Source organism: Rhinoderma darwinii, chromosome 1, assembly GCF_050947455.1.
Source record: "Rhinoderma darwinii isolate aRhiDar2 chromosome 1, aRhiDar2.hap1, whole genome shotgun sequence".
Taxonomy (NCBI): domain Eukaryota; kingdom Metazoa; phylum Chordata; class Amphibia; order Anura; family Rhinodermatidae; genus Rhinoderma; species Rhinoderma darwinii.
Genome location: NC_134687.1, coordinates 195,035,035 through 195,057,825, shown reverse-complemented (window position 1 = coordinate 195,057,825; position 22,791 = coordinate 195,035,035). Strand labels below are relative to the sequence as shown.

The window sequence follows — 22,791 nt, the reverse complement described above, 5'->3', positions numbered from 1 at the left end:
AAAGTCGTATTTCAGAACCATTGGGTTCTAGGAGAGAATACCTCCCTAACACACTAGGTGATGCCACAATTTTTTTTCTCCCAGATTCCATATGACTATGTAAGTAAAAAACCTCTATGTGTTTGTATAAAATTGTAGTAGAGTATGGGTCGATAGCAGTCTATGAGTACCATATCACAGAATCATACATCATACATCTGTAATACGGACACTAATTTGATGCCTCTAGTGAACAAAACATGTCACACGGTTCAGGCTAATTAAAACCTTTACAACTATATATCTTCTCTAATAAAATCTAGTATCTTTACCTGCATATACCACACATTTTTCTATAAATGTCACACAAGAATATTTTTTTAAAATTACATCGACTACAATTCTGACTCAAGCAGACATTTTTCACACTATAAAATTTGCAAGCACATGTGCATAAAATTGGCAGAATCTCACAGATGCAAAGGCTGAATCCAAATGGCGAAAAGCGTAACTGATGACATTTTTTTTATTTTAGCTAACCCCATAGACATAGCAATAACACAAATCTCTGGTCTATGGAGATAATAGTCACAAAACTTAAATGACCCCAAAATAACATCTGGCTATATGGCTTGAGTAGTTTATTCTGATAGAATTTTATTAAAGGGCATGACACCTGCTCACAATGAGGAGGGGTGCACTATGGGGTTGGTGCAATGCTTGTTCAAGAGCAGTGAGATGTGCCAAATATTACTAAGTGTTAGATGACCTAAGACAGCATTTCCCAAACTGTGGGTTGTGACCTCCTGGGGGGTCGTGTGAAGACCTCCGAGGGGGAGGTTTCGAGCGACTCACTGATGTCCCGGTTTCAACTGTATCTGCGTCCTCAGGACGCAGACACAGTTGAATCCAATGCTGGAGCAATGTTGACGGTTCCTTGCTCCAGCATTTACTATGCTCGTCATGGGAATAGGGATAGGTGAGTATTTATTAAATTTTTATTTACTTAGGCAGTATGGGGACATTATACTGTGTCAGGGGGCTTGCTATGGGGGCAATATACTGGGTATGGGGGCCCGCTATGGGGGCAATATACTGAATGGGGGCATTATACTGTGTGGGGCAGCTATATGGGCATTATACTGTGTGGGGGCAGCTATGGGGACATTATTCTGTGTGGAGGCATTATTCTGTGCGAGGGCAGCTTTAGGGGCATTATACTGTGTGTGGGGGGGGGCACTTTAGGGACATTATACTTAGTGGGGGCAGCTATAGGGGTATTATCCTGCATGGGGGCAGCTATAGAGGCATTAGCCTGCATGGGGCAGCTAAAGAGGCATTATACTGTGTGGGGTCAGCTATATAAACATTATACTGTGTGAGGGCAGCTATATGGGCATTATCCTGCGTGGGGCAGATATAGGGGCATTATCCTGTGGGGGCAGCTATAGGGGCATTATACTGTGTGGCGGCTGCTATAGGGGTATTATACCACCATACTGTGTGGGGGCATTATATTGTGTTGGGGGCACTAAGGGGTCATTATAATGTGTGGGGCAGATATGGGGGCCTTATACTGTATGGGGGCAGCTTTTGGCACATTATACTGTGTAGGGTGGCACTACAGGGACATTACACTGTGCAGGGAAATCTATAGAGGCATTATCCTGTGTGGGGGGCAGCTAAGGGGTCATTATACTGTGTTGGGGGCCCACTGGGTTGTGGCCCGCTCAAATGTGTTTCGCCCCCTCTGCTAAACCCCTAGCTATGTCTCTGATGGACGGGTTGGGTCTCACGACCCACCATTAGCAGTGATAGTCAGGCCTCAGTGATGCACAGCAGCAGGATACCCTGACCCCCTCCCTCACCCGCACAATTATTGTTGTTTTCTATGTTGCAAGGTCTTATTTATCGAATAGAACTAAGTACCGGCATCTAACTATGAATGATGTTGACATACACCATACGAAATGGGGCAAAGTACAGTAGTGGGGGGTCCCAAACAAAAGTCTCAGCAAGAGTGGATCCTGGCCTCAGAAAGTTTGGGAACCACTAACCTAAGAGAACATAAACTCAGTTAAAAGCCAGTGCTTCCCATTGCAGCTATATAAGATAGTCTGGATTGCTTCAAACATGCCTCAGACCCATGTAAATAGATTTACTAACTGGAACTTAACATGTAAGAAAATTGGGAAGTTCTAGTATGTGCACATAATTCTATATTTCTTGTAAGTCTTCATAGAGATGGTTATGTATCTCTTAATTTTGTATAAGTGCCTGCATCTTACCATTCTATTTATATGTAAACACATATCTGTCTTTGTCATAGCTCCCATTGATGTATCCTGGATGTACTATTTGGCTCTATTTCTCTGCTTCTTTTTTCTATTTCTGCTTTAAATGTTCTGTACGTTTGTTTCTTTTTGGCTTGTATATAGAAGAGCTGTTTAGGTTGTTTTACCTACATGTACTGGAGTAGTCATAATCTTTTGTCTACCCCAAGTTTAAGGGCCCATGCATATGACATTGCCATATGCACAAACCTGTATGGTAAAGAAAAGACTGCAGTATATGGGTCTGTGTACTGCCATATGGTGCCTCTGTGAGTCACCGCATTCTCCCCTAGAAACAATAGCTAAATATTAGAACCACAATATGGCACGAATTGGAGGATGCATACTTTTGAGTAAAATTGGAGGCACATGTAGTACAATATGGAACTCCAATACGGTTGCGCGCACACGGCCTACATCGTTCTATGGGGTCTATGTAAGAATGATTAATAAAAGTTCCTACAGGGTCTTAAAGGGTTTGGAAAAGTTTATATGGATACATATTGCCAGAGAAAACTTTCTTAACTTTAAATTGAGGAAACCGTAGCTTTCAATTTTCCTGTCCCCTAAGGGCCTTCTAAACAATAAGTGATAAGAGAAAAAAAGTTATATCCATTGTAAATTGTACACAATATCCAATATGGTGAGAAGTTAAGGAAGCAAACTAAAGCCAAAACAGCAGGATACAGATGTTCTAATAAAAATAACATGCAATCCAAAAGACAGCAAAATGCAATACACAAACTTTGGCAAATCCACAAAAAAAAAAAAATGAAGGGAAGTATAACACTAACTTGATATGTTGAGTTTATCAGTCTAAAGCAATTTTCTATGCTACACCATAGAAGCTAAATTTTTTAGTAAAAATACATTTTACATATACAGTATAGCAATTTTACATATTGTTTATTGACGTATTAATGCTTATGAATTACCATGCAAAACAACAATGTATGCAAATGAATCAAAATACCTAGCTATTATAAATATATTTCTAGAACTAAATCTTAAAGGAGTGGTCTACTTTTGAATCCTTTAAATCTGAACCTCCCTCCTCTAATAGCTAAAGCTGAGAGCCGCATCAAATGTGGTTCTCTGCTCTGGAAAGCTGCATTATTTCACGTAAAATAAAGTGGTTCTTCACTTTGGACAATCCCTACTTGCCAGAAGGCTCCCTTGACAATAAGCTTATCACAACGTGTACCCCTGTTGCGACCCCCAGCAATCCATTATAATCGGAGGGGAAACCTGGCAGTAAGTGTTCAATTAACATACAGCGCCACAACAGGGGAAATGAAGCATTACACAGAGCCCATTCAAATCAATGGATTGTCTGTGCAATGGTAGACAGGACAAGTCCTCCAGAGTGAGAGAGGCTCTTTGTAGCTGATCTCGACTCTGGCCAAGAGATGAGGATACTGTACATGGGAGCCTCCTCCATAAACTCAGAATTCCCTAATAGGGTATATCAAAATGGGTTTTCTAAACTAGACAATACCTTTAATGTTAAATTTTAGCATCCTGCAGCGCTTTGCTTTTACTACAGGAAAATAGGGATTAACATTGTGGTAACCCCCCAAAATAGTAGCTAGTTGCTGGGGCTCCTACCATGATCAGCTACCGTAGTCTCTGGACGACCTACAATTTGAGAAGGGTTTGGTACACCAAATAGTTTAATCAATAGCGTAATATCCTAAAATATCCTAAAATGGGATAAGTAGCATCCCCATGCAGGCAGCAATTAGCTCCTCATATAAAAAGGTATCTTCATATAAGTCAACATAAAGATTTTTCATATGAGCTATTCATTCCAAGCACTGTACAATAAGCTAGGGAGCATCAGCTGCATGTGGAGGAAAGGTGTTTTCAATGGGTTCTCTACAGAAAGTGGAATGTCCTACCCCAAAAGGTAGTTATGGCAAAATCAATAACAGAGTTAAGAAAGCAGTAGACAAGTAAAGAAACGAAGTACTATGCACACCAATATGGAATTATTTATCCAAGTAATTTATTTATTTATTTGTAGCCAGTGACAGTGCGTGCGACGTTTCGGTCAAAACATTGACCTTCCTCAGGCACTTTAGTCAATGCTGGTCCTGCGTGGCTGGCGCTGTAAGATTGGCGGGTAACCGCTGTGTGAGGTCCATATTGGTGTGCATAGTACTTCGTTTCTTTACTGCATCGGGTTGGGCCCCTACTCATGCACCCACACCATTACCTAGTGCTATCCGAAGCTTGTAACTGAAAGCAGTAGACATTTATCCCTTACAATATCAACACTAAGGGTTTGTTCACATGCAGTGGTTTCAGGCGTAATTCGGGCGTTTTACGCCTCGAATTACGCCTGAAAAAACGCCCCTAATACGCCTACAAACACCTGCCCATTGCTTTCAATGGGAATTACGATGTTCTGTTCCCACGAGTCTTTATTTTACGCGGCGCTGTCAAAATACGGCGCGTAAAATGATGGCTCGTCAAAAGAAGTGCAGGACACTTCTTGGGACGTTTTTGGAGGCGTTTTTCATTGACTCTATTGAAAACAGCTCCAAAAACGGCCGTAAAAAAGCAGCGAAAATCGCGAGTGGCTTAAAAAAGTCTGAAAATCAAGAGCTGTTTTCCCTTGAAAACAGCTCCGTATTTTCAGACGTTTTTGCTCACTGCGGGTGACCATACCCTTACAATTAATAAAAGGAAAGTTTGAGATAATTTGACCCAGGAAAAATATCCAACTGTCCTTGTGAGATCAGAAAAATGTTCTTCACCTGAGAGGATAAATAGGACAATTGCTCATGGTGGTTTTCTTTGATTTCTCTTCAACTAGACCAACAGTAGATACCTCTGGGAGAGGATGATGGATTTTTTTTGCTAACTGTGTCAAGGAAAATATTGAGGGGATCCCTGAGTTCCCTAGCTTAGTACATCGTATGGCATATATATATAACGTATTAACTTTACTCTACATGTCGTTATGATTTAGTTTTTTAATATTTTTGTATTTTTAAAAAATAAAAGCATGTTTTTTGCCGCATTCCGAGACCCATAACATTTAATTTTTCCATCAACGTAGCCAATTGTGGGCTTGTTTTTTTTTTGTGGAATGACTTTTTTTAGTTTTTATTGGCAACATTTTGGGACAAAAGCAAATTGCCTTAATTTTGCCGGGTTATATTTATGCCATGCGGTATAAATAATATGTTAAATAAATTTTGTGGGTCATTACGATTGGGGCCATACCAAATATAATTTTTTTTTATGTTGAACTATTTTTAAACGAAAAAATTATTTGTAATGAAAATAGGGGTTTACTCCTTTTTTGTCCCATGAGGGGACTTGAAGCACCGATTATTTGATTGCTCTTATAATGCTTTGGAATACTTAGTATTCCAAAGCATTATTGACTGTCACTGTTACTGACAAGCAATTTTTAGGCCTAATAGGCATTCACAAATGACAGACCTGGTGGCCTTTATTAGGCCCCCGCCTGCCATTGTTACCTCAGAAACATGACTGTCAATCACAGCAGCGCTCCCTACAGTATACCCGCGGGCTGCTCAATGGTGCCATGGGGTGCATTTTAATGTACATGTATGTCCAAATGCCTTAACTTACAGTGCATTTAGAATTACATGTAGGTCCAACTGTGCTATGGGGTTAAAGCTTTATTTCTATCTTTATTATCAACGGAGAAATTCACTTGACGCAGATTTCTTCATTTAAGTATATAGGAGATATGAAAATAGCTGAGCAAGCAGAATTCAGCTCTATACATAACTCACATAAACTTCAATGTAGAGAGCCGTGTGCAAGAATGGCCACCTCTATTAATGCCACAAATGGCCTCAATGTCTATTACTGTGAATTAGGATATATTGCTATGTCCTTTGTTTTACCGGTATTCCTTACAAATTATTACTGACCAAAAATAATGTATGAAATTTAGTTATAGCTCATTAATCAAAAATATACAGTACTTGGCCATGTTATTGAGCAATGTCTATGTTGTTCTATGGAGTCATTGCACTGTCACAATAAATATCACCCCTGTAAACAAAAGGGAAAAAGTATTTATAAACAAAAAAGCAAAACAAAAACAATTGTGGGCAAATTAACACTGGTACTATAACGATTATGAGATTTTGATATTAATATCTCTTTCCAATCAGTTGTATGAAAATCTTGCAACCGACTATACTAATGTGCTTGTTTCAAGTTTTTTGGGGTTGTTTTTTTGCGAATCTCTTTTTATTAAAGGGAGTAAAGTGCAAGAATCAATAAACACAGTAAACCAGTAACTATGTACAGTCCAACTTTTCAACATTGTGTTTTTACAATAAAAACAGAGACATGTAGCATGTCGATTATAGTCAAATACATAGTATATGTATAAGCTATGTCCAAACTTGGTAGAGGTGCTCTGTCATGTCATGGAAAACCAGGCTAGGACCCTAGACTATTGTAACATATCTAATCCAACTTCGTTACCCTATATGGTGGAGGATGGGGTTACTGGGTACAAGGGAGAGAGGTGTATGTCACTTTTTTATTTAATCCACCAGGAAGCATGCTTTTTTTTAGCTGTATCCTGGAATTCCTTTTGTAAAATACACAGTAGTCAGCATTGTATTGTCTCCACCCTAGACCCTTAATTTGTAAACACTGCCTATTACTTTCCCTGTCTGGGCAGTCTGCCTACCATTACACCAAGTTGGGATATATACGGTCCCTAAATCAGTTACTCAATTCTGTAGTCTCCAACAACGAGAACTAAAATTTAGTCTAAACTAATATTGATCCAGGAGGTATATATCTAGGTATATATTGTAGTAGTGCAGCTACTGGACAGTGCAGAAACTGTCAGGTTTTAAGCAACCAGGGAACATGTACAGCAGAGAGGGTTTTCTCTGCTGTTGCTTGGGGTGTAAAACCCGGAATAGGGCCTGGTTTGCTGGAGTGTGAAGGAGAAGGGTGGGCTTCCACTCCATACAGACAGTCCATGTCTTGGTCTGTCTGATGAGCCTAGGTAGGCTTCACCTGAGGTGGCTCTTTAATTCAGGTGTGTGCTGTTCACACAGGGCTCTGAGTCTGGGGAAGACAGGCATGCTAGCCTGTGAGACTCACCCTGGAGATGGCGATGTCACACAGCCTGAGCAGGTTAATGCATTGTGTGAACAGGCTGTTAAAGAAACAGCAGCCGAGACAGAAGAGCGTATTAGTTCAAGTGTGCCCCTTGAGACCGTAGTTGAGAAAGTCGAGAGTGTCACATGTGATGTGCGTACTGTTACTAATGGTAACCCAGAGGATGTGTCCTTGGAAACAGATGTGCCAGGTGTATCTGAGATTTCCCTAGAGGTTGGGATTGTTGATGGGGTAACCTGGAGTACAGCCCTGCCATACCTAATGATGGTGATGAAAATGTGCGTGGTGCAATAGATGTGACTGTAGCGCCTTTAGAAATGTTGCCCCATACAGCTCATTCCTATGCTGTAGAAACTGAGACTGCTGTAACACTCACTCATTCCATGGGGATGGGGGAAGCACAGGAGTTAGACCTCAAACCATGTTCAGTGGATGCTACTATAGTGTATGCTTCTGTCACTGATATTACATGTGATGTAAAAACAGGTTACTAATGGCTCAAGTGCACCCCTAGAGGTCATGGTTCACAATAACAAGACTGTTGCATGTGATGTTTGCACAGTTCTTAATGGCAACCAGCTGTATGCTGCTGCGATGGATGACTATGGGCTTACTGCTACTATGTGTGAGTGGAGTGGTGATAAACTCTACAGGTGTGGACAGTCTGAGCATTTAAATACTGAGACGGAAAACTCCAAGATGGAGGGGAGTATAGCGTTTGAAAGTGGTTTGGTAGATGGTACGTGTATACCACAACTCACGAGATGAGTGTTACTGAACACTATGAACCAGTGTCTAAACCAAGGGGTGACACACAAAGCCTCTTCATGGATGCGGACGGGTCCCTGAATGTAGCGCACAACACATATAAATACGGCTGTAATCAGCAAAAGCTAGTAGTGCCCACAAGGGATGAGGATACTAGGCATGCCAACATGGAAAAGTTGCGGGAGCACCTGTAAAAATACACCCACGGGTGATTATCAAATGTCTGTTACTGTAGAAGTGACCCTAAGTGTAATTATGTCCCAACGTAGGAGCTTTGACCCTGGAGTGAGGTTGAAATGTGATCAGTCCTACGGCCTTTATCAAAGGGGGGGGGGATATGTAGTAGTGCAGCTACTGGACAGTGCAGAAACTGTCAGGTTTTAAGCAACCAGGGAACATGTACAGCAGAGAGGGTTTTCTCTGCTGTTGCTTGGGGTGTAAAACCCGGAGTAGGGCCTGGTTTGCTGGAGTGTGAAGGAAAAGGGTGGGCTTCCACTCCATACAGACAGTCCATGTCTTGGGTTGTCTGATGAGCCTAGGTAGGCTTTACCTGAGGTGGCTCTTTAATTCAGGTGTGTGCTGTTCACAAAGGGCTCTCAGTCTGGGGAAGACAGGCATGCTAGCCTGTGAGAGTCACCAACGTGTAAGGTACAAACTGCCTATGTTTTGAGGTGCTGGGCACAAGGCTCAGTGTCTCGTAGTGGGGGACACTGAATGTGTTAGTTAGAGGCTGGACGGCCTAGGGTTTATTTTGTATGTTTTTGTTGTAACACTGCTTGCTGTGGTGAAGACAATAAAGCTATCTGCGGCTGGTTTAAACTTCTATGCAATGAGTTGGAGTGAACTTTACAAGTGTGCCAACCATCTCACCCTGGAGATGGAGATCCTGTGAGCTAAGTGGTCCCCAAGATGTCACAATATATATATATATATATATATATATATATATATATATATATATATAAACTCTCATGTCGTTTTTGGCCATTGAACTGAACATTTACACACTAAACATACTAAGATTACTATATAATTTGAAGAAAAAGAGATCGATATAACAGCTGCTATTCAAGCCAATTAGGATGTGGTCAGTGATGTGAACGGTCATTTGGAAGTGTTATCATGGGGACAATGCCTTGAGAGACATGTTGATAACACAAGGCCTTATACTTCCAGTCCAAGATATTAAAACAATCCCAACTCATTATTTATACTAGTCATATGAGCATCTGGGAGTTCCAAATCAACCAAAATTGGAGTACATTGAAGATGATGAGTTTCCAAATTTAAAATGGTCTGTGACTTTAACATCTAGACGTGTGATGCAATGTCTTTCTGTTGATTTCATTTGAGAATGCTAAAAAAAAATTGGTGACTAATAAATTTCAGATATGTCTTATACATAACATGCCACTGTAATAGCAATAAATGGTCTTCAATTCCCCTTGCACCTGTGAAGCAGATGATGGAAAGTTATCCAGATAAAATACTGAAAGAGTATTATAATATCATCGGCTTAAAGAGGCTCTGTCACCAGATTTTGCAACCCCTATCTGCTATTGCAGCAGATAGGCGCTGCAATGTAGATTACAGTAACGTTTTTATTTTAAAAAAACGAGCATTTTTGGCCAAGTTATGACCATTTTTGTAGTTATGCAAATGAGGCTTGCAAAAGTCCAAGTGGGTGTGTTTAAAAGTAAAAGTCCAAGTGGGTGTGTATTATGTGCGTACATCGGGGCGTTTTTAATACTTTCACTAGCTGGGCGCTCTGATGAGAAGTAACATCCTCTTCTCTTCAGAACGCCCAGCTTGTGACAGTGCAGATCTGTGACGTCACTCACAGGTCCTGCATCGTGACGGCCACATCGGCACCAGAGGCTACAGTTGATTCTGCAGCAGCATCAGCGTTTGCAGGTAAGTCGATCTTACCTGCAAACGCTGATGCTGCTGCAGAATCAACTGTAGCCTCTGCTGCCGATGTGGCCGTCACGATGCAGGACCTGTGAGTGACGTCACAGATCTGCACTGTCACAAGCTGGGCGTTCTGAAGAGAAGAGGATGTTACTTCTCATCAGAGCGCCCAGCTAGTGAAAGTATTAAAAACGCCCCGATGTACGCACATAATACACACCCACTTGGACTTGTACTTTTAAACACACCCACTTGGACTTTTGCAAGCCTCATTTGCATAATTACAAAAATGGTCATAACTTGGCCAAAAATGCTCGTTTTTTAAAAATAAAAACGTTACTGTAATCTACATTGCAGCGCCTATCTGCTGCAATAGCAGATAGGGGTTGCAAAATCTGGTGACAGAGCCTCTTTAACTCTTTCCTGTGAAAAGGTTCTTCAGCAAAAGTATGTATTATATCATACTAACGTTCTAAAATCTAAAAAATATGATCAGTAGCAGCAAAGGAACAGATGGGAGTACTCTATTAGCCTAGCTAACTTCACTAAGTTTGGCATATGTCAGAGTCAAGTTCAAGTCTCAATATAAGTATGATAAGTTAGTTATGAACACAGCGGCAGAGTGGCACCCTTTCTACCTATGCACCTTAATGGACCACTATCTGAAGGTAATATTGGAGCCGACTTAAGGGGCAATTATCGGGCAGACAAGCGTTCATATAACGCACTTTGCCGATAATTGCCCTGTGTAAACAGGGCAGCGATCAGCAGATGAATGAGCAAACGCTTAATCATCTGCTGGTCGTATAGTTTTAAAGAAACTGAAATATTATTGTTGTCGGCAGCACATCTCCCTGTGTAAACAGGGAGACGCGCAGGCGACATGATAATAATGTATGGGGATGAGCAATAGGAGAAACGACCGCTTGTCCCCATCCATGGCTCCTTGTGACAGGAGCAAACGAGCATCGATCAACGATGTCTGTTTGATCGGCCCTCGCTGCACCAGCCAAAATCGGCCAGGGTAAAAGGGCCTTAACGGTCTGTTAACATTTGTTTCGGAGGCTCAGTTGGGAACCTTAATCGCAGATTCCGTAATTGTTGCTGGACAAAATAGCGCAGCATGCAGAGCTATTTTGTCCGGCAAAATGACAGAAACCTGATGGAACCAATTGGTTCCCTCGGGCGCATTTGGTTTCTGTCATGCAATTCAGGGCTCTTCTTTTTCTTGCTATCCTGTACCTATGGCAGAAAAGAATAACGAAAAACCTAGTACATAGTTCTACTCCACACTCAGGTTTGACAACGTCATTGGTCTTAGCCTGAGGTTTCAGGGCAGTCTCTGTTCACCAATTGCATGAAGAGCAAAAGTTGTGAACAGATCTAGTTAGATAGCAGAAAAAAAGTCCATGGAAAAATATCACAAATATCCATACATGAATAGGGAGTTTATGGGCTATATACCTATACTAGCTCTATGCACTTCATCACATTTTATATATTCCTGCAGTAATTCTCCAGGGGCCTAGCAAGAAAATAATTGACTGTAGGCTTAATAGCACATTGTAGCATGATGACTAAGATACAGTAGTACAGTGCTTTTTCCATAGGCTTTCTATCTGCATACCTATCTTATCAAGCGTGAAAACAATTACTTTGATAAGGAACCTAATATCAAATTGTTCTGCCATATAGTAAATCAAGAATTGATACAGTATTGATATATCATCTCTAACTTTAAAGCACCCCACATGTTCATAATTACCACATGTAATGCTTCATTCGCGCTGTGGTGGCTCTGCGGTAAATTTTAACATTTGCTGCCTGGTTCCCCCACAGATTACAATTTAATGCTGGGGTTAGATCAATGGGACATCCTGTAATCATTTTATTGTAGGTGGACCTTCTAACAAAGAGGGTTTGTTCAAAAGCATACAACCCCTTTAACAGTGAACATTTTTCTATTGCTTCAGTGAAAGTGCTCAATTGCTTATATGAATTCTGAAAATTATATTCGGTCAATTTAGTGTATTTTATAGATATATATGTATTATCATTAAAAAAAACAATACTTACTATAAGGATCCTTAAAGGGAACCTGCCACCAGCATTTCACCTATTGAGCTTTACTTCTCCCTCACTGGCCGCTGCTATCAAAAGTTCATTGCCGTTATCCCCTCCCCTAAACTCCTCCTCAGACTGTAAATAACGGTCTGCAAACATTTTACGCCTTTTATCGTAATAATCCGGTGTCCCTTTGTGCGCACACACCAGAAGAGGACATCAATGCACAAGCGCGGGATTTTGTGTGCTGGGGGAAGGCGAGGAGCTGTCAATCAAAAGTAAGGAGGCGGGGTAAACTCGGAAAGACCTGAGGAATGAAGATATGACTCTTTTCAAATGAAGATATGACGCTTTTCAAACAAAGATCTGACTCTTTTATGCTCATTTGCATACGGTGTGGGAACACTAAAAAGCTGAATACTAAAGCTACAGAGCCGACTAAGACGACAATTATAGGTTATATAGAAATGATTTTTCACCCACTACCACCAGCTATTGCAGGTTTAATAGGTGAAATGCTGGTGACAGGTTCCCTTTAAGATTATAAAAACATAATTATATGCTAGCCATCAAAATAGTTTTCTGTTTTGCAAAATATTTTTGTTTTCAGAGGCCAGTGGACTTTACGTAGTAGGGAAAACATAATTTCAGGGTTAGGCCTCTTAGCATCATAAATCTTTGATTTGAAAAAGAAAGACCAAAATCAATCGCCTAAAACAAGGCCACGGAGATGATTCAAAGTATAGCTGCTAAGTGATATCTCAGATTAAAATTCCCTCATTTTGGAAATCCTAAGAAATTACTACTTCATGAAACTTTCACGTGGATTATGCAATGGCTATGTCACCGACACACCACTACTCTCTCCAGCAGAGGCTTTGTAGCAGAATCATTGCTTTCAGGCAGATGCCAATAGCTGCCTTTCCCTCTAATAAAAGGATTGGCACAATCTCCTGCCTACTCAGTTTGTTTAATAATGTATTCGTTTGGATTTTCAAAAGTGCATTCCCAATGTAACTCTTTTGGAGATAATATTATTACAAATTAGACTTGAAATAAGATCATGGTTTCGTGTAACTCTAGTAGTAAGGGTGGTCTACCCACATGGAAACAAGAACAATTTCCGACAAAAAGATGGCTGAGGAGATGTTAGAAATGTAAAAAATGCCTTGTGTGGCAAATGAAATGAGGCAATAGAGTTAGCAATAACTGGCAGGTCATAAGGGGCACAAATCATGGCTGCACAATTTGCTATCTTGCATTGTCTGTGCATAATCTATTAACATTTGGGCCTCTATGACTGTATGAGCTTCTATGTGATAAAAGTGTCTTAGAGGGGGAAAAAAATAAAAAATCGATAACCAACCAGTATTTCATTTTTTCCAGTACAGTTAAAAAACCTAAACTCTGATTGGTCGTTATGAAAAACACGGTCATGACTTCAGAGACCGTTTCTTTTTTGATCATACATTCATATTCACTTTAGTTGTGCATCAGTGCAAACATCAAAATATAAACATAATGTACAGAGCAAGGTTAAATGTCCAAGTTATAGGACTCTTCCTCAGCCCCTCCAATCTAAATTGCCTCAACGCTGCCTTTCTATATCATAATAAAACGATTAACAAAAGAGCCCCTATGTGTGCAATAGTATGGGCACTACTGCGTGTAGAATGAGCGCTGTTCCCTTTAAGCTGTGCACTTTGAAAATTATAGTGTTCAAAATTCCACACCCTGCAGATAGCTACAGCTGTAAGGCCTCATGCACATGGCCGTAGCCGTGTGCATGGCCCGTAATTACGGGCACGGACGGCCGAGGAGGGTCATCAAGATGTGCATTACTCTAAGTAGCCCAGACCGCAAATACGGCCCGTAAAATGACTTGTCCTATTTTTTTGCGGTCCGGGCTCCCAGCTAATGCACGGACCGTGTGCATTGGCCCATAGAATAGAATGTGTCCTATACTATCCGCAATTGTGGCTAGTATGCGGACCGTATTGCACGGTTGTGTTGCATGAGGCTTTAAGGTCAGTCCACAGAGTTTTCTTGGCGCTAATTTTGATGCTGAAACCGCGTCGGAGTCAGCGCCAAAAAACGTCTGAAATCGCCCCTTTTTCATTTCAATGGGAAAGAAGCGTTTTTTTTCCCCGGGTGGATTTTGACCGCTTGCAGAAAAAAAAGCGGCATGTCCTTTCTTGTCACGGTTTCTGCCTTTGACCTCCCATTGAGATCCATGGGAGGCAGAAAAAAATTGTGCCGCTCGTTTCTGACGGATTCTCACAACGTTTTTTGCCCGCACTCCTTGCATTACTTTCTGGACTAAAAACGCAGTGAAAAAACTTGGATAAATACATGCAAGCAATTCTTGGAGCAACTCTTAGGCAGATTTTTTCTGCCAGCAAAAAACTGTGTGAACAAGGCCTTTATTGGGTTTTCTGACCTCATTAGAATGTTGTTTTAAATGGAACCTGTCACCAGCATTTCACCTATTAAACCAGCAATACCTGGTGAAAGTGGGTGAAAAATCATTTTTATATTACCTATAATTATCTTCTAAGTAGCTCTGTATCTTTAGTGTTCAGTTTTTTAGTGTTCCCGTACCGTATGCTAATGAGCATAAAAAAAGTCATATCTTCGTTCGAAAAGAGTCATATGTTTATTCCTTAAGCCTTTACAAGTTAACCCCGCCTTCTTACTTTTGATTGACAGCTCCTCGACTCCCCCTAGCACACACCCGTGCTTGCACACCGATGTTCTGGTGCGTGCGCCTATCGGGACACCATCGTCGCGCATGCGCAGTAACTAGATTTGAGGCCCGGACGAAGCAGGGAAGGGTATAGGAGAGGGGATAACGACAATGAACTTTTGACAGAATCAGCCAGCGAGGGGTGAGGAGAGTTCAATAGGTGAAATGATGGTGACAGGTTCCATTTAAAGAGAGACTGTCACCACTTTTGACCCCACCCCAAACTGCTAACACTGCTAGATAAGTGAAGAAGACACAAGTTCAAACATACCTAATGAGATGGCAAGTGTCTGCCCGGCAGGTAGGTGTCCTGGCTTCTCTGCTGTAAATCCTCGCCAACGCATACCCTCTGCTCTTGAGTGACGGCTCTAGCAGTCTTCTGTGTCATAATGTGCTATCTGCAAGAGCGTCACTCAAGAGCATTGAATTCAATGATTAAGAGGTGTGTCCCAATACTTTTGCCCATATAGTGTATATACCATCAGCACAGAGAGAAACTGCATAAAGCACTGTAATTCACTGAGCATTTAAAAAAAACAAAAAAACAACATAGATATCCAGAGGCTTGGATGGCCTAAGGGGTGTTGTGATGTGTGTGGTCGCACAGAACGTCTCAACCACCCATGCTGAAAAGGGCACATTAGGGGTATTTGTGACCACCAGAAATCTTATTAGCAATTATATGGCACTGTAACTAGATTATACATGAAGCTATTATTCGATCACTGTGTGATGGTATTATTTGAGGACCCTATGGCAGTATTTACTTAGACATTGTGCAGCACTTCTGCATAGGCAGTGTATCGTGATGGTGGCTTCACTGTATGGCATTGTTATTCGGGCAACTGTATACAAGTGTTATTTGGCCTTCTGTACATATTGTACTGTATGACTATGTTTATTTGTACACTGTCTGAAAAAAACATTACATAGGGAAGGGGGACGCCAACAGAAGGCACCGCACAGGGCAACATACATCATAATGCCAGTCCTGTCCTAAGGTAAGGTCGGTAAAACAGAACATGGGTTTACATTGTGTAAAAGCGAAGTAAGTAAGAGTAAAAAGTAAAACATGATTTATTGAAAATGAGACCTGAAAGTTCGTTCATAAAGTTTGGGATCATACTTTTGAAAAAAACGGTTTGTGAGCTTTGTATAAAAAACAATAAAACTTGTTATTGACAGCAAAGTTACCAGTACTTCAAAGCCGGAATGTTTACTTATATTGGCCAAAAGCATAATTCCTCCTATTCCGTAAAATAATCCCTATTCCCTTTTAATATATACACACACATACATATATTAAGGGGGAATGTGATTATTTTACAGACTAGGTGGAATTATGCTTATACACATATAAATAAATATATATATACACATACACAGTATATATATTAGTTTTCATTCATATTTTGAAAAATTGTTTCAATTAAATGGGCAATATTGCTGCTACACATAACTCAGGAGGTAACCGGGGGGCTTCTTAATCCGTACTTCAGATATGAAAAGTCACAAATTGTAGTAATTGTTATAGCTACATGCTGCCCTTTTCAATGCATCAGCAAAACACTTCATCAAACAGCCGGACATTAAAAGAAGCCATGTCTGGAAGCTTCTTTCTGAAAATTGGCTAAGTGGCTCATTTTTTGCCAAACCACGATTCCCACAGAATAGTATAATGGGTGGTAAAAAGATCTTCAGACTGACCTCTATAACACTTAAACAACTCTTGCTGCACAAGGCTGTGAAAAGCAGGGCCAGCTACTACAGTGAGGTCCTTTAGGAAGCTACAAATGGCTAGCTCTACCTCCTACAGAGGATTCAATGAAAAGCATTGTTTGGCCAGCCTCTCAGAGAAGAAGAGTGATCACACGTCTATTTCTGAAAAAAGGGGAAATGAGTTGCTTGTCTCCACATTAAGATGTGATGTTTTAATACAGGAAAGGGACAAAGCCAGCATTTCACCCTTTGTCTAATATCTGCCCATTCTGTGTTTACTGAGGCCGTCTGCCCTTGTTCCTCTAAATTTGGATGAAAGCTGTATTGTCTAGCGATAGAGACGTATCATGTGAAATCATTTCAGCCGTCAGTACCAGGAACATTGCTCTACATGTTCATCGGAACTGCGTACAACTGTAAATCATATGTCTCCTTCAAATTCACCAATTTCTGTAGATATAGTATACATAAAGACTCGATAATGCCGTATATCCCACAGTAAAGTCAAAGTCATGCAAAATGTAAAAAAAGAAATCAATAAATAAATGATACTAAATGCCAATGATCTAGACGTTGTGACCCAGTGACACAAGAACACATTAATATATTATACAATATTGAAAAACACTTCCAAATGTTGTATTTTAGATTTATGAAGTTGATAAATTCCTTCTCAATGATCTACAGGAATTATTATTTTTTTATTTGGTATGGAGGCTCATTAGAAGTTCAATTGTGTTGGCTTTGGCTCTAAGGTCTATCATTCCCAAGCAACCAGGAGCAACACTCAAATCATCCTTTACTTGTGCGTGTTTCCCACCTGTGACAAAGACGCCGCCACCCAGCGTCATGACAACTACGTCACATAAACAAGAATTCGGACTTAAAGAAAGCATGTAGATAAAGGCTCGCTTACTAGGCTTTACATTGTTTAGAGGTAATTCCTTCAGCGCGTTACAGGCTTAGGTGTTCTTTTTAACAAGGGGTTTTCTCCATTGCATCACAGAGACAGGACTTCACAGTTTCATTTCCCCCAAGCCTTGCTTTAACCGATCATATTTTTGCATTAATAATTTGTCCTAAATACATTTTGTGTCAATTATTCTTAAAATCAATGATACAGGGTACTCCTATTCTCAAGTCAAACAAATGAAGCAATGTTGCCAACTAATTGGAAATGTTTGGAAATGGAATTTTTTTAATTTTAATTTTCAATTTTAATTTTAGGCACAACAAGTCATGCAGAATCCTAATATGGTCGACTTTAAACTTGACTATTGTCATCTCCCCATTCTGTATGAGATGATTTGATGACCACCAAAGTAAAGCCTATCGTCTACAATAATGGCTTAGGAATAGAGTGGATATTAATAATCTTCGTTTATGTCCAAGCAGCAATTTTTTTTAAAAAAAAGGGTAATGTGTAACAGATAAAACTAGCGTATGTATAAAAAAAATCTAGTTACTGTCACTAAACTATTGTTTCCCAAACAAAATTATAGCATCACAAAGTACATGGGAAGATACAGAGGTCGCTTAAATGAAATCAAACAGATATGGTGGAATGACAAAGGAGCATATGTTTTTACTCCGGTCACATGGGACAGAACATAGCCAATATATACATTGGTGTGTAAAATGTTGCCTACACACATATATATTCTGTATATATAAATGCATATTATTTACACTAAATGGTCTCTGATTATTAATTTATAAAAATGTCATCTGCTCTTGATCGGTGGTGATCCAACTCCCAGAGCCTCCACTAATCCTCAGAATGAAGAGGCCACAGCGCTAGTTTAGCAATGCGGCTCCTTTAAAGGTTTGCCCTGAAAGAATCAGCATACTACTGTAAATATAGAAAATTCTGAATCCGAAAAGCTCAGGAACAGCAAAACCAAAGCAATACAGCAAAGTTATGTCAGGACTGGGAACCAGCCATTTGTGCACAAAACACTACCAAAGTGTCTGAATTGAATCAGTTTTGCAAAGCAGTGTTGGCTAGAGTTCATCAATATCAACGGTATCAAGACCTCTTTTCCCCTATTTCCCCAAATAGGTGGGGGTTTCAGAGCTATGACCCTTACATATGAAGCATTTATGGGAATACCCCTCTAAAGTTTCCCTGTTTGTCTGACCCCATAACTTCCATAGACTTCAATGAACGAGAACATGTGGATATGTCAAAAATGTTGTTACTTCGGAAAACCTTCTTAAGCAGGACGTCCCTTTTTTAAATGAGTGATATGGTATTGAATACATTTTCTATGTTAAAGGTGGCCTGCCAGTAGAAATGTATAAAAGGCCCTTTACTGTATAATGGGAAAAACTTTTTAAAATAACATTTCTATGCTGACAATCAGGATGTAGCTTCAAATTGCTCTTCACATCCATGTCCACACATATACTGTACATAGAAGTGAATCTTTTTAGTTTCCGTAGCATATATTAAATATACCATATATTGGTCTAATGATATTTATAGATCGAGGTCCATATGTATCAGTTGGTATGCCTTCCACAGCCCCAAAAAGACTACAATTACATACATACAACGTACAGAATGGAAGAGGAATTTATGGTACTTTTTAAAGCCATCTATACAGATCCGCAGTGTAATCTGAGCCTGACCTGATCTGTTGGGGATATCTTCAGGCATAACTTTCTTTGCTGTTGATCTTTTGTATATTACATGTATTCTTCCTTCTTCTTCCTCTTTTTGTTTGCCTTTCTCCAAAGGTTCAATGAAAAATTCATCCTCTGCAGTGCGTATCATCCCAGCCTAAATGTAGGGGGGAGGAAAAAGCAACATTTTAAAACTATAGTTGATTCTTTACATGTAAATAAATGTAGGTCAAAGAACTGATATGTATCCACTATAGCCATATATTGTCTGGACAAGGAATTTCTGATCTATAACATAACATCAATAAGAACGGAGTATACAGGATCAGCTCACCAAACTACTGCACAACCCACAGGTGCTGAAAGGAAATAATGAGGGGGAAGGGGAACATTTTAAATATTGACTTTTGTTTACTTCACTGCCAGACCACATGTTTTGGCTTGTTCATTCTCAAAGTTACTTTCAGGTAAAGCAGCACAAGTGTATGACTAAGCCTTGGTTTAAATAATAAAGTCATCTGTTTCCATCATTTATTCCATTTTATGGGTAGAGATGAGTGCAGAGTGAAATAAAAATTTGAGCCATGGGCGGTAGTGGGCGCTTCTAAAATCAATGTAGCTATTCACGTCTACTAGTTTAAAATGTGTTTTTGTCGTAAATTGGTTGCTGCGGTTATCATAGTTGATGGTAAGGTCTAGGAAATCTATAGAGGTAGGGGAGAAGGTGTGTGTGAATGATAGGTCGTGAACTTTGAACCCACTCCCCTGCCCCCCTCCCCCCTGATGTTTTTTTTTTTGTTTTTTTTTTTTGGCGGTTTTTTTACCTAATTACCCAGTCTGAACTGGCCCAAATCAGATGACTTGTTTTCTGTATAAATACATGTCCTTTCTTTTGTGCTCCTCATGCCTGATGAAAACGCCAGTTCGGCGTTGAAACGCGTTGCATAGCAATAAATCAATTTACGTTTACCTGGCTCTTGGACCTCATCCTGTCTACACCACGCAGCAGCGCCAACATAGATCCTAATTTTTATTTCACTCTGCACTCATCTTAATCAAGCGGTTACCTCGGCAACCGGAATCGGATCTGGCAGCAGCTAATTCGTGGATTTCTCCATTCTACTCCTCTAACCTCACGGTGAGCATTTATTATTTCTATTTCTCACCTACACCTTCTTTGATCCACACCAAGTGGCGCCGTGGCTTCTTGCCCTTTCTCTATTTTATGGGTAGCACATTTCTCAAATGATATGTAACCAGTCCAACTATGGTTACTTCAGCATTATACTCTTCTTTAGCAGTGCCAGGGGCTGAAATAATTGAACCCTGCAGGATTTATTCTGGAAGAAGTCACTGTGTCATGGTCTTGCTTTGGTTCCTGTACAGCAATATTAGAATGGCAGAATGCCAGTGCATGCCAATACATTTCTTGCTATATGAAAGTAAACCATTACCAGTAGTTGCCATGTGTCTTACCCGTTGGCTCACTCAAACTATTGTCTGCAAAAGCCATTTTCATTATTTTGACCTTATTAGGGGAACATGTGGATAAAACCGTTCACACCAAAGGAAAAAAATGATATTCGTTGTGCAACATATATCTCTTGCACCAGTCTATGCCAGGGAAGAGAAGCTTTGGCAACCCCACTCAGCATGACGCTATAAAATTCCAGAGACACTGAAACTAAAGTCCACATTTTCTATGCAGTTCTGACCATGGTGTTATCCCCAGTTTATCTCATATATTTCCACTTCAGAGAACATCCAGAAACATATACTTAGATATATTTGCATGATATCCTGCACAGTAATAAGCTGCAGACTTTACGCTCAGCGTCCCTTAACCGGCTATAAAATAACTGGGCGGATAAACACATGTAAAGAACTCCACATATCATAAACCTTTTCTATACAATCTCCAATATACTCAAACCAAACAAAGTACCTGCAAGAATTGTACCAACATAGCAATTGATCTGTGTTTTGACAACACCCACAACTAGAATAAAAAATAAATAAACAAAAGAAGTGCTATCTTCACGCATCAGAGCGTTTAAATGAGGCAGAATTTATTTTACAGCTCTGTACTTAACCAATATTTTCATTAATCTTTCTGTTAGTTTGTACTTTCGGTATATGAAGTTACCTAGTTCTTTATATGTACATAAAAACATGCTTCCTTAGGTGTAGCAAATAGAAGTAAAGATTTTTCTAAAATTGGCCAAAACATGGCAATGTACCCCTGTTCCAACTGGAATTCCAGTGTATTTCACATTCATGAAAATTTCCAAAACCTATATTTTTTATGGACCAGTTCAGTTCTGAAGTGGCTTTGAGGGCCTTCTATATTAAAAATTCCACATAAATCACCCCATTTTAGAAAGTGCACCCTTCAAAGTATTCAAAACAGAATTTATAAAGTTTCCAAAGTAGAGGTGAAATTTACAAATTAATTTTTTTTGCAGAAATTCATTTGTAATCCATTTTTTTCAGTAACACAGAAGGTTTTACCAGAGAAACGCAATCTTGTCCAAAATCTGTAGTTTTTAGAAATATCCCACCTATGGCCTCAGTGTGCTACTTGACTCAAACACAGGCCTCAGAAATGAAGAAGCAGGTAGTGAACTTTGGCACCTTCTTTTTATTAGAATATATTTTAGGCACCATGTCAGGTTTGAAGAAGACTTGTAGTGCCAAAACAGTGAAAACACCCCAAAAGTGACCCTATTTGGGAAACTACAACCCTCAAGGAATTTATCTATGGGTATAGTGAGCATTTTGACCCCACAGGTATTTTACTGAATTTATTGGAATTAGCCTGTGAAAACGAAAATCTCCAATTTTATGAGAAAACAGACATTTTTAATTTTTACAAGGAATAAAGGAGAAAAAATCCCAACATTTATAAAGCAATTTCTCCCGATTACAGCAATACCCCATATGTGGTAATAAACTGCTGTTTGGGTACACAGCAGGGCTCAGAAGAGAAGGAAAGCCATTTGGCTTTTGCAGATCAAGTTTTGCTGGAATGGTTTTCAGGTGCAATGTCGCACCAAAACAGTAGACAACCCCTAAAAGTGACTACATTTGGAAACTACACCCCATTAGGAATCTATCTAGGGGTGTAGTGGGCATTTAGACCCCACAAGTCTTTTACAGAAATGATTGGAATTGGGCCGTGAAAATTAAAATAAAATTTTTTCCATTAAAATGTTAAAAAAATAATATTTTCACAAGGCATTATGGAGAAATTGCACCCTAACACTTGCAAATAAATTTCTCCTGAGTAGAGAAATACCCCATATGTGGTCATAAACTCCTGTTTGGACACACGGCAGAGCTCAGAAAGGCAGGAGCGCTATTTGGCATGCAGATTTTGCTGTATTGGTTTTTAGGCGCCATGTCGCATCTGCAGTGCCCCTGAGGTACCAGTACAGTGGAAAACCCTAAGAAGTGACCCCATTTTGGACACTACACCCCTCAAGGCATTTATCATTTGCCTGGACA

General features: G+C 39.9%; 1 protein-coding gene across 1 annotated transcript in view; it reads right to left on the bottom strand.

The window, feature by feature from the left end:
* ADAMTS3 (ADAM metallopeptidase with thrombospondin type 1 motif 3) overlaps positions 1–22,791 on the bottom strand; it is a 228,624-nt gene that overhangs the window by 114,069 nt on the left and 91,764 nt on the right. Inside the window, exon 4 of the mRNA XM_075860687.1 lies at positions 19,291–19,441. Coding sequence (XP_075716802.1) covers positions 19,291–19,441 — 151 coding nt within the window. The remainder of the gene's footprint in view (positions 1–19,290; positions 19,442–22,791) is intronic.